This window comes from Sesamum indicum, linkage group LG10, assembly GCF_000512975.1.
Source record: "Sesamum indicum cultivar Zhongzhi No. 13 linkage group LG10, S_indicum_v1.0, whole genome shotgun sequence".
In the NCBI taxonomy this organism is placed as follows: Eukaryota; Viridiplantae; Streptophyta; class Magnoliopsida; order Lamiales; family Pedaliaceae; genus Sesamum; species Sesamum indicum.
The window spans coordinates 12928159-12941446 of NC_026154.1; the positions used below are offsets into that span (position 1 = coordinate 12928159).

The 13288-nt window shown below is 35.7% G+C and overlaps 2 protein-coding genes across 3 annotated transcripts; both read left to right on the forward strand.

Annotated features, from left to right (window-relative positions):
- On the forward strand, positions 464–5297 carry LOC105172797 (calmodulin-binding protein 60 C-like). Its single transcript, XM_020697281.1, has 8 exons — positions 464–995; positions 1096–1171; positions 1774–1814; positions 2037–2527; positions 2968–3128; positions 3226–3423; positions 3827–3992; positions 4294–5297. Exons 1-8 carry the CDS (start codon positions 916–918, stop codon positions 4746–4748), a joined length of 1668 nt encoding a protein of 555 aa, XP_020552940.1. The 5' UTR covers positions 464–915; the 3' UTR covers positions 4749–5297.
- LOC105172412 (chaperone protein DnaJ-like) lies at positions 8100–10781 on the forward strand. 2 transcript variants are annotated; one of them, XM_011093816.2, is made up of 5 exons: positions 8100–8472; positions 8574–8661; positions 8765–8832; positions 10206–10268; positions 10344–10781. In XM_011093816.2, the coding sequence occupies exons 1-5, from the start codon at positions 8359–8361 to the stop codon at positions 10503–10505; spliced, it is 495 nt and encodes a 164-aa protein (XP_011092118.1). In that variant the 5' UTR covers positions 8100–8358; the 3' UTR covers positions 10506–10781. The 2 variants fall into 2 exon arrangements, with proteins under 2 accessions (XP_011092118.1, XP_011092119.1); XM_011093817.2 differs by having other exon boundaries at positions 10347–10781.

The following is a 13288-nucleotide window of genomic DNA, read 5'->3' on the forward strand; positions in this document are numbered from 1 at the left end:
TTAAAATTTGAAATTAAAAATAAATTTTTTTAAAGAAATATAAAAATGCATATAATAATTTTGAAAACATTTACTTACAGAACGTAAAATATGAAAAACAAAAGAAAAGACTAAAAAAGGCAAAGTGGAGAGACCCGGAAACTGAAATTCAAACTAAAACTAACTGAAAATTAAAACCCCTGGGAGAAGACTTTTGCAAGTCTTCGCGACGCTGTGGAGATAGATATCTACCGCGTAGCACCCGCACCTTCCGCCAAGCTTCTTCTCAAGGTATCTTTTTGCATCTCTCAACATCAAGATTTCCGAACCAGTCAGCGAATCCGCGTGGTTTTCACCGTTCATTTTTCCCTCTTTCAACATTGTTTTTTTGGGAATTGTTTGGAGTGTTATTTTGCATGCCACGTAGTATTCTTGTAATAATTAGTATTGTTAATGTCTGTTCTTGATTTTTAGTCTTTTTCGTATCTTTACTCGTCCACGCGGTTGTTTCAGTTAATATTAGCTGCATTCTTGGAATTACCCTCCAGTCTATATAAACTAGAATGATTCATAATGTCGGATGAGCAAGATCCTTTTTTTTTTTTTTACATGGTCTTAGGAAATTGAGTACTGCGATAAAACCTCTCCAACACAAAGACACACAGTGTTTGTGGGTTCATCATTAAAATAAGAGCGGGGGGCTTGTTAGTTTGTGTAAACGTTACACATATATGCTTGACTTCTGTGAGCAATGTGTTCGTTGAATTGTTTAAATGAAGCTTCTAGGTAGTTTCGAGTAAATTGATCAGTTGCTCTGTTTCTTATTTAAGCATTGGCGGCTGGCAGTTTGTGGCCTACCTGCCTTTGATTGTTTGCAGCACTTCTTTTTCCCTTTCAATTAGTATAGACTGTAAGCTTGTGAATCTTGGCTCTTTGATGGTACTTAAAAGACAGCTTAGGGAGGGGGGTGAGGAAGGTTCTGAACTTCCGACTAAACGCCGGCATTTAGTTTCGACGTGGGTGGAGTACTCCCTGATGTATTTGCTGTGCTCTTCTCTTTTTTCGTAGTTTGTGCTATTTATTGATTTTTTCTTTTTTCTACCTGGATTTGTGCAGCATATTCAAAGGGCTGAATTATGGCCGGACAGTGCAAGAATATGTACCCTGCTTGGAACCCATCATTAGAAAATGGGTATGGTATCTTCTTCTTTGGTTGTTTGTTTCTTTTTCCTTTGTTCTTTTTTAATTGTTTAATATAAGTCACTAGAAAGGCATCTTTTTGCCATTAATTTAGTGGTCACTTTTATATATGTGGGGTTTACATTTGCACTCATGCTTGATGCTTAGGAACTGTTAAATTTCAATGATTCAGTAAGGACCCTCTTGTTTATGTAGCTTCTTGGAGAAAAAGAATCACACCTTAATGGTCTCATGGAAAAACATAGCTTGTTAAAGTTGTCCCTAAGCATACTTAGAATAAGTGTATTAACTAAGTTGTTTCTGATGAAGATTTGCACATTTTTTCCAATTTATAGCATTTCTTTCAGTTCATGTAGGTCACCACACTTTCCACACAAACCTAATTACAGGTGCACCTGGATGTATAAGACAATAATGGTCTCATGTTCCATCAACTTTTGTATTTATGCCTACCTCTCATGATATAATTTTGGAGAGCTAATGGCCTATTGGATACTTGGTTAAGACCTGTTTCATTATAGATAAATAACTTTGATATGTAAGAGATCTTCTTTTGATTTCATGTCCTTATTATGATATTATCCTTCTGTATAGGTGCAAGAGGCGGTGGAGCGTGCAATTGACAGATCTCTGAGGTTAGTTATGTCATTTGTTATTGTATATGCATTTATATTTTCTTATGCCTTGTTATGTTGTCCACCACTTCAAGCATCATACTGCAACAAATTACTTTGGTTTTAGTCTGTCTTCATAATGCACAGATTTTTATTCACTCCCTTGAGTAATTATGTTAACTCCTTTATCGATGATGATAAGTAGTTTAATCTAATCTTGCTCTCATTTAATGTTTCTTGTAGATCCTCGTATAATCAAGAGGATTGCTCTCGATCAAGGAGTTTGCAGCTGCAGTTTCATAACAATTTGCCCCACACCTTGTTTACGGGCAGTAGGATTGTGTCTGAGGACAGAAATCCTATAAAGATTGCCTTGTACGATTCTAGTTCCCAACAAATAATAACATCGGGCCCACTATCTTCAGCCAAAGTGAACATCGTCGTGCTTGATGGTGATTTTGGGCCTGATGATCAGGAAGGGTGGACAAAGAAGGAATTTAACCACAGAATAGTGAAGAACAGAGAAGGGAAAAGGCCATTGGTGGCTGGAGAGTTAGTGGTTCCCTTGAAGGATGGGGTCGGTTATATTGGTGAGATAAGCTTCACAGATAATTCAAGCTGGATTAGGAGTGGGAAGTTTCGGTTGGGAGCACAAGTGCATGCTAGTTCTGATGAATTAAGAATTAGAGAAGCAATAAGCAATTCTTTCAAAGTTAAAGATCACCGAGGGGAGTGTAAGTGTTTCTTCTGAACTACTTTTCACCTTTCAGTATTATATAGTTTCTGCACGTGCAGAAGGGCATTTTGAACTTATTCTTTCAGTTGGAGCTTGCCAATTAACAAACATAGACCAGCATGTTTCTCTAGTTGTCTGTTTTACTAACGCATAAAACTTATAAAATATCTTAGTACTTTGTTCATCTTTGTCTGGTTTCCGTTAATTAACACGACATGTCTTTGTGGTTCAAGTAAGAAAATGTCTAGCTCCTCCGTCTCAGAGAAATGGGGAATTCAATTGGAGAAAACTTGGATATGTAAAGAAACACAACACTCATATTTATAAGCTTAAGCTGGTTTTGTAGGAAGTTTATTGAAATGTGAAAAACATGAATCTTCAATGTATTTCTAGCAGATGGAAATGGAATTATGCACTGATGTGTCATCTGTTATTCAGCTTATCAGAAGCATTATCCACCCTCCTTGGATGATGAAGTATGGCGGCTGGAAAAGATAGCTAAAGATGGCACATCCCATGAAAAACTGACTCGGTATGGGATCACCTCTGTTAGAGATTTCTTGAGGCTCTATTTTTCGGACCAGTTCACACTACGTGCTGTAAGAAACTCACTCTTTATCTGAGATATAAATTACTTGGATGAAAAACAAACCTCTTTTTTATTAACACATCTCACACTATATGTTCAATTTGTAGATACTTGATAAAGTCTCAAAAAGGACATGGGAGACAATTATCGGACATGCTACAACGTGTACTTTAGATGACAAGAACTACATGTACAGGACTGGACAAGGGACAGGGCTGGTATTTAACTCCATATACAAGGTTATCGGGGTGACTCTTGATGGACAAAGTTCGCAGCCTGTGAATAGTCTCAACATACACCAGATGGTTGGTATCTTTACCCGGATACTTTTTCTTATTCCAACTTTATCCTCTCAATAATTTCTGAAATAGTAATATTGAATGAGCTCAGCTCATAATTTTCACTGTGAGAGGACAAATCATCGAAATTAAAAAATTGGTTTATCATCCAAACTAACCTCATGTTCTCCAGTTGATGTTGCACCAAAATTTGGTTAGCTTTAAAACAATCAATTTAAGGATGGAGTTAGATTACTGAAGTTTGGTACATAAGACGGTAACATACCTTCTAGCTTCAGAATGTGAAACATGATAATACAGGGAATGTCAGTGATCGCAAGTTTCTCATATAAATAATTATGTTGCCAGCATCTTCGACAAGACGTGTCATTCTCTATTATGAAACTGATATTACCTATTCCTTTTACAGAGGATGGTGGAAAATCTGAAGCAGCATGCTTATCGAAACATAAAGGACTGGGTTTCAGTTTGTGACCCATCAATTGTTGGATACCCTATGCTTTCGGCAAGTCCAGCTGCTGACATTCTTATGAATCCTAGCATGGGTCTCCATGGTGTCAATTTCCAGGAACAAGGTAATGAACTATCAACTCATCTTTCTACCTTCCTTACAATAATTTTCAAATATTTGTTGTTCATCTGCTGATCTTGGCCTTTTTCAATTCCGTGAAACTTTAATCGGGTACATGTCACTCCACTAAGAAATAACTGCATAAAAGATTAATGTGGCGGCAGATTTAATATTCAATCTCGACAGTAAGCCATTTGAGTGTTCAAGTCATAGCTCACATTTTTAGCTCTATGAAAAGTCTGTTTGCTAATATTCGTTGCCACATATGTTCCATTGTAGCATCTGAAAAAACATTTTGTTCACAGATCACCAAGAAACAGAGATGAACACTTATCATCCAACATTCTCACCACCTTACAAAACTGAAGTGGAACAACAACATAATTGTTCCTTCGAGTTGGGGGAGAGCTCATATCCAATGCAAGGCTTCAATCTGACATTTAGAAACAGTTTCGGGACGAGTGATTCTCCACCTGGATTCCACATTGGAGGGAACTACATCGGGCATCAGCTGTCAACTGATGATCTACCCATCGATGATTTTCAGGTTGACCCATCAGCATTGCAAGGGAATGGACATTTTCTTGAACCTAACAATCCTGAGATTGGTGTATTTTCTTCCGACTCTGGGATCCTTATCCCCAGGAACCCAAGGCCCAAAGCAAGGTGGTGCAAGGTTCTGGCGGTGGTTAAGTGGCGGATACTAGTTAGGCGTAATGTGGCCGCAAGAAAATGGAAACGCTTCTACAACTATATGTAAATTGAAACAATGATCTCAAAAGCAATCATTACAGGCAAGCTTCTCCTCAGATGAAAAGTATTTATCGACTTCTAAGATGGTTTCTCATCATCAAAGTCTTGATCTGCTCATCACCCACAAGTTTGTATAGGCATAGTTCTGGTAGAGTTAGAGTAACTTGAAATAATTCTGTGCAGTATTAGGTCCGACGGTTGTCAAGCGTCTCCCTCCCACAGCATAATGCGTGAGAGAGCTGGCAGAAAGTGTGGCGTAAAATCTTCTTATTCATTTATGTCGAGATCCAGCACTTAAGTGAAGATTTGGGGTGGCTGAAAGCCCGAAACTGAGGGCAGCTGCCTGAGTTGAGCTTCCTAGTGTTGGCTAGTTTTTGCTTTGTCTAATTCTTTTCTTTCATTCGATTTGGGTCTTGTGCATCAAATCTTTGGTGCTTGTACAAACAGCAGTTCTTGAATCAATGTTCAAGTTTCAGATCCAGATCCATCTTCTTTGTTTTTAAAAAGTGTGTTCGGATTGCAGCTACTGGAATACATGTGCTTGCTTTTTGTTCAATTACGATTGAAATATCGATCGATTTTATTTTATTTTTATATATATTTCAAATGATTTTTTAAGATTAATTTTCAAATTCAAATCAAATGTAGATTAAAAGCATTTTAGTGAAGAAAAGTGAAAAACAATTTTAATGAAAAAAAAGAGGTATAGTTGTTTAAGGTCACCTTTACTTTGAGTGATTAGCTAGAAAATTCCAATTAATCATATTTTATTTTTTGTTTACTTTCTCTTGGGTCAACCCGGTATATTTGGCCTACTTCTGAAACAAATAAACTGACCACTTTATCCAGTGTATGAATATGCTACTAATACTGTAAATATGAATGATAAAATAACAAATATAAGTATATATACATCATCACCAGATGAACCTCGAAAACGACAGTTAGGGTTAGCATTTGTCCATAAGGTGCGAACTACAACCTCTAGTCTGTACAAGCACGTGCGCACAACGAAAATCGTATGCAGATGTATATTCCATCGAATTGGTCCGAGAGGCATTGCTAGAACGGAATTGTGATTGGTTCATTCCAAAATGACTCGTCTGAAAGACATAATTATAACATTTATCTTTAACAATTATTAAAATTATAGGGCAATCTCTCATATGATGTCTATTGCTATAATACAACACTTGTTGACGCTCTATTTGTTGAAAAGTAAGCATGTCTTGCGATTTCAATCTATATTAGCTTTTAATCGACAGAAGTTTGTCACAATAGTGTCAACAAATGAGGCAAGACCAATCATGCAAACAGGGAATTCGTGTACGCCAAAATAATGCATCTGATCACCAAATTAAAAATTATAAGAACTACAAACCCTCATGAATGCAATCAGAGGAAAAATCGAAGCCAAAATTTAATTTCAACGTATAGCAAAGTGACTCTAAATCTGAACATTAAATGCGATATATAACGAAGGTGGCTGAGAATAGTAAAACTCAGTGAAACATTTGCTTTATAGGCTTCAAAAAATGTCCAAAAAACAACGACATTAACCAGTTCAATATGAGAAATATTTGAAATGAATGGGGTCAGTAAGCATCTTAAAGACCGATAGGCCGATAACCCATATTATAGCCAATAATGAAAGCCTGAGTCGAAAAGAGCGCGAAAAATCAGGTGGTAGTCGAATAACTGATCTTGCTTTGAGAGATTCATAGTTATGTATCCTTACGAAATATTTTCTTGAGTTACACTCCCCCCAAATGCTAGGTGAAATCTCCGATTTGGTACCGCTCTCGCGGCCCGCACCGAAACAGTGCTTTACTCCTAAATGTCGAGTCAACTATTGCACCTCAACGCATTTTGGGGAGAACCCGCTAGCTCTGGGCTCGAGTGGCATTTCACCCCTAACCACAACTCATACCCTGATTTTTCAATATCAGTCGGTTCGGACTTCCACTTAGTTTCACTAGGAAGGAAGCTCACCTAATGAGGGAGGAAGATAATGATTTATGGGCAAAAAATATGCACTTAAGTACTATGTATTGATCGTGGTAGATTCGGATTTTCACGCTATTATCATTTATACAGTGTTTGATTTAAACATGACATCCACTGTACTCAATACATAATCTATAAAGTAATATTATGCAGTATATAACAGTAAGCAATCCCCCAAAGCTTTGTTCATATTTTAATAAATTCCACCCTAATCATATCACCAAATTTAAGGTGGTCTAAGGATAGAAAAAATATACATAAGGGATGCAATTAAATTCTAATTCCGCCATGGATAATGAAAACCAAACCAATTAAAGAAAATATAATCTAATATATAATTGTATAATTTGTCATGTCATCTATTCGCCCCATCAATTCTAGATACCAGGGAGACACCACCTCGACCAGGCGCATGCGGGCAGGGTAACACCTCCGCGATTCTTTAGTATGCGATGATGGTAATTTATTAATACGAAATTATATGAGTTATTAAAAACTCTATCTGAGGATATTTTCAGCTTCGAGGTGCTGTGTTATACACCTTGATGGAGCTTGTGGTCTCAACTCATTTAGGAAAACCCTTTGTGAGTTCTTGAATTGAAGAGTTATTTAAAGGGCGTTGTGCTATGCACCTCGAAGAGAGTATTCTAATAAGGGTAGAGTTGTCAATTCTCCTCTTCTTGAATTTCTTGTTCGGCCATTGTAATCTGAGCTTTATATCATCAGTTTGCATCTTCAACAATTCAAACTGTTTTCCACAGATGATGCCAAGCTGATGTTACAACAAAACATAAGAGATTAGAAATAAATATGAAAATGATTCAAAATAGGTCAGCTCAATTGTTTATACTTAGACCAATTACAGAATAATAGTAAATACAAAAACAATCCTAATTTTTCTTTTTTTTCCTCTTTTTTTCCAAATGCGTCTTCCTGAAACAACATATATACTGATTAGAAAAATTGATCATTCTACTGGAACGTGGACTATTTTTTCGTCTCTATTCAATGGAGCCAATTACACGGTTCAAAAATAGAACCCACAATCTAATTATAAAAAATATAATCTAATATTAATTATATAATTCGACATATCAATTTTATTACATATTTTATTTTGTATACGCACAATATTTAAACAAAAATTAGTTAAATTTTATTTAATGTTAATTAAAATTGCATAAAAAATAACTCAAAAAATAAACTAATTCACAACAAAAACAAAAAGCATACGCGAGCCGCGTCCTGAAACACAAACCAAAAACCCGGTGGCAGATCCGGTAATTCTATACACGTCGAGACCCAATTCCAAACCCCCTCAAGAAAATATCTCCTCCATTTCTCGAACCTTCCCTGCGGCGTTAGACTGCCCTCTCTCTCTCTCTCTCTTCCCAGATATTTTCCTTCCCCACTGCGACTTTGCAATTTCTGCCGCATATAATAATGAAATAAACTTCTTCCCCAGTTTTGCTTCGTCTACGCAACTGCCCTTTCGCGAGAAATCCCCATGGAGGCTTAACCAGCGCTTGAATTCATCGCCGATCCCTCTCTGTATCTGTGAATGCTCTAGAATCCATTCATCGGAATTAACAAGTTTTCCGGGTACGGGTATGGATAGAGAGGGAGGATCCGACGTCGGGTCTTATTGCTACTACACCGTCCTCGGGATTCGCAAGGATGCCTCCTTCTCAGACATTCGTTCAGCTTACCGCAAACTCGCTCTGGTAATTTTAATTTTTCTTTAATCGGAGACGATTTTTTAATTTAAATTTTGAAACCATCATTTTTCGAATTTTGATTTTTGAATTTTTTTTCCGGTGGGAAGAAATGGCATCCAGATAGGTGGGCGAAGAACCCCTCCGCCGCCGGAGAAGCCAAACGCCGCTTCCAGAAAATCCAAGAAGCCTACTCAGGTTGAGAAACACAAACCACACACACTGAATTCTTCAATTTTTATTCGGTTTTAAGATTTAAATTCAGCTTTTGTTGATTGATTGAGTGATGGGGCGTGAATAGTATTGTCGGACAAGGGGAAGAGGTCAATGTACGACGCCGGATTCCTTGATCTCTTTGAGGAAGACGAGGTGCGTGTGCGTTTATTCCCTAAGAAAAAATATCTTAGATATTTTTCTTCCCCTGCGCCTTTGATTCTTCCACGCCTCTTTTGCTTCTCACACACCCCTTAATCACAAATTTCCCATTTTAACCCGTCAATTAAGTTTTCCTGGCTTGGGCTTTAGTTGCACCTTCTGCATGCATAGTTGTACCTTCGGTGTGGGACGTGGTAACAAAATGGGTACTTTTAATTGGATCGTTGTACCTCGTACATGTGTTAGGGCAAAATTCGAGTGAATTACACTTAACACCCCAAGAATTTTGTAATTTGCAATTCTCCCCTCTCTCAAATAAAGTTAACATTTTGCACCTTCAGGAATCATTAATTTAGTAGATTGCACCCAGATAACTTTTTGGACCGGGGAAGGTATAAAATCATGAGGGCAATATTGTCAAAATATTTATACTTTCGTGCCTAATTTCCCCCTCAATACATTAGTGTAAGATGAATAAATATAAGCTAAGTGTATTTTAGTGTTACTGTCAAATTGATGCTTAAGTTTATGCATGATCTAATTGATACGTATTTGATACTTGAGTTTTTATATAAAAGTCAAATAGTTGCATAGCCATATATAGAATATTTTATAGGAATAATTACGATATTCTGTTCTGAGGTTTGATGTATTTATATGTAGATTTTCTGTAATTTGAGAATTTACATATAGTATTTTTTAGGTTTGCTTTCGCCTTATAATAAGTCGATCCGTTGGTTACAATTCACAAAATTTGTTGATATTAATAAAAATAATATATATATATTAATCCTCAATTGATTTATTACTGATGTATTGCAGGTCAAATGAATTTTTTTATGATCAAATTACACTCATATGTTTTCATGTGTTAATGTACGTATGGAGGTGTATCTTCACTGTTATAAGGATAGTTTGGACGGAAAAAAAATTATTTGACCTGCAATACGTTACTATTAAATCAATTGAGGATAACTATCAATTTTTATTTAGTTTTTTGTTAATGTCAGCAAATTCAGTTAATTTAAACTAATGAAGTTATTTGTTAGATGAAAGCAAATTTTAGAGGTGCGAAATGTAATTTTTCAAACAACATAGGATCTTCAAAAGAGGGGTCGTAATTATCCCTATTTTATAATGATAAAAGTGCCCTTTAATCTACCTTGATTTTTGTAGCCATTTATTATAGTCCTATAATTAAATAAAATTATACTATTATAATAATCTAAATGAGTAATGGTAAGTTATTTTGTTATATATGAATATTGATTGAATAAGTACAAATTAACATTAGGTAGGTAAGTGGTGGTTTTAAAAATAAAAATTTAGAAGTTTGGAGTATATGATAAATTTGGCATATGTAATAGGGGATGGGAGATTTCCTACATGATTTGATGAATATGATGGAGCAGCAGAACGTTGGGGCTGAGGTACGCAATTTTTTCTTCTGGTAATTACATTCACACCACATATTGCTCATCTTTCTACTTTGTTTGAATTGGAAGAAGGCAGAGAGCATTGAGGATCTGCAGAAAACATTTGTGGAATTGTTCGGTGAGGATCTGGCAGATATGATGATGATACAGGAGAGCCACGAACCGGTGGTGAGGAAGAGCAGTGGGAACAGCAATACGCGGGTTACGCCCAGGCGCAACACCCACCTGTGACATTAACCCCTCCCTCTCCCTTGTATTATTACTACTATTATTATTATCATTTCCCCTCTTCCTCCTTTAGTAGTTGTTCTAAGGCCGCCTAATTGGAGGGTCATTTCAGAACTGATGATCCCAAAAAGAAAAAGAAAAATGATTGTTTGAGGGGTAGATTTGGTAATTCAAGTGACTTACTAGTTTGGTGGTTCCAAAACTTAAGAACATTGCAAAGTTGTTTGCTTTGGCTTAACAAAACTCTTTTTCTTTCTTTCCTTTTTTTTAAAAATAAAATTAGCCGAAAAAATATGCATTATGTTTGGTTTTATTTTGACTTGTTTTAGTGTGATTTGTGGAGATATATAGAGAGAAAAATAAAAATAAATAAGTATAAGTTAGAGATGTTCTGTGCGTTTGGATTTATTTTTGGAGATAATATAAAATAAGTATGTTATGTTTAATGCTCGTTAGTGGGAGACAGAAAGTACTGTTTATCGTCAAATTATATTTTCTTTTATATATATTTATATATATATGTATGAACATGTATATAATTTATTTAGTTGTGAATGAACTAAAATAGATAGTGTTTTCTAATTATAAATGTACGAAAAGTGACAAACATATTTTATATAAATACACTTTTATAAATAATTAAATGCACTTTAATAATAGATTAATTTAAATACATTATTTAAATAATGTAATATTTGAATTAATCGCGTATAATTAATATATTATTTTGTATTTTTTAGTTATTCCAATGATGTAAAAAAATATTACGTTCAAAATATTAAGTGGTTAAAATTAAATATATTCGTATTTAAAAATTAAAAGGCTATCACATTTTAGGATTTATTTTTTGTTGGCCTTTTGGAAATACAAAACTAACTAAAACAAATAAAAATAATTTTAAAAATTACAAAACATACAAATATTTTGACCCATTTCAATGACGGGTCAAAAGCGAAAACAAACATTGTGTTGTATTTCTCGCTATTTTTAGTATTTTCTTTCTTTTATTATTATTTGCATAAACTTGCCAAATTCCATAGCGCTGATTTTGTAATTTCTCATAATATTTGATTGCCTAAATTTGTTTTTATTACTATAATTAGCCTTTTGAGTTTTTATTTTGCATAATTAATTTCTTATTATTATTTCATCAGGTTAGTATTCTTAAAATTTGTATTTTGTTTCTTTCTCTCACTTTTAGGTGAAATCTTCATTGGAATTTGGAATTTGGATTTTTTTCTCTTAACTTTATTGTCTTGATGGCCAACATGTTGAGAGAAATTCAATGTCATAACAATCGTTATTTGACAAAATTATTGTGGCTTTCAATTTACATTGTGATGAGCCTAGAAAATGCACGTACAAAATAAATAATGCCACAAAAAAATGCCGCATTTGGTCTATCCGCAGTCGGAAGTTGTGAAATACGTGTTGGAATGTAAAAAATGGTCAAATAAGTGAAAAAGATAGTATTATTATTTGAATTTGTGTACAATAAAATATTGCTATTGAATTTAATCTCCAAATATGAAATTATAATGCTTCTTTAAATCAAAATGATAGCGAAAAAGATGAAAATTAGAGTATATAGGCTCAATGTGTAAAACGTATAAAAGGTACAGGAATGTGTGAACCTGACCCCTTTTCCCGTTGGTGACCTCTTTATTTATAGACATACAAGGTTATTGTAGAAGGTAATGAATTTTGGGGGAGTATGACCTTGAAGTGGTTGTATAATGTTGAATCCCCCTCAGATTTAGTGCAGAGTCCCCAGTGACTGGATGATCCCCTCGGACTCAAGGGGCAACTAGAGGATTCCCTCAAATTCGTGGGTTGTTGGAGTCTGCTGTCTATCTTTTGGGGGATAATGTTGCATTCTCGGACTTTTAGTTGAGGAGCTTTATCCTAGCTGGATATCAAGTCTATTAAGGTTTATAATACTTCTCCCTGTGGTGCCATGTGTCCCTAAAGTCTACCAATCCTTATTCCATTCATGAGGGGAGGCCTCCAGAAGTCCTGCGTGGCTGCCATTTAGGTTTCACATAGGTGCATGTGGAGGACCTTTTGATTTTCGGTTGGGATCTTCAAATCCTTAAGCTTTCTTGTGGGCTCGTGAGGCCTTCTCGAATTTGGGTGGGCTGGACCTTTTTTACCCAACTTTATTTTTTGGGGTGCGCTTGCCGGTCCCCTTGGGCCTCTTACCTTATGGATCCTTTCCCGATCTGAACTCTCTAGGGAGCACTATGGGTTTTGCAATTTTTTCTTTTTTTTTTTTTAAGTCGCTTGGGCCACTTTGAAATTCTTATGCACATCATTAGCCCCCCCAATAAATGCATATTTCAACACTTATTAGAGTAGGAGCCTTAGAGGCAAGAGACTAGCCCGGGAACCATATTTTTTTCAAATTCATAGAATAGCATGTTAATAGTATAAGCATGCTAAAAAAAAAAGAAGAGCTTATTTTGTGCCTGTACGAAGTAGGGTTTTTATGAAGGTGCTTCCTTAAAGAAGGGCTTGTGTATCTTCACGGAGGAGAGTTTATAAGGGCGTCTACTTGGAGTAGGATTTAAGCAGGAGGAATAATAAGATGTTTGCCTGAAATCAGGCTTAGTTAAATCCATGGAGGATGGTATAGTGCCTACACGGGACACCTACTGAAAGACGTAAGTGCCTACCTGAAAAAGGGTTAGGATGCCTCTCCCGAGAGGGCTTATGTGCCTGCTTGGAAGACATGGCTTTTTCTGAGAGGGTGCCTGCTTGGGGGCGGTGCTTTATTCTTAAAAGGT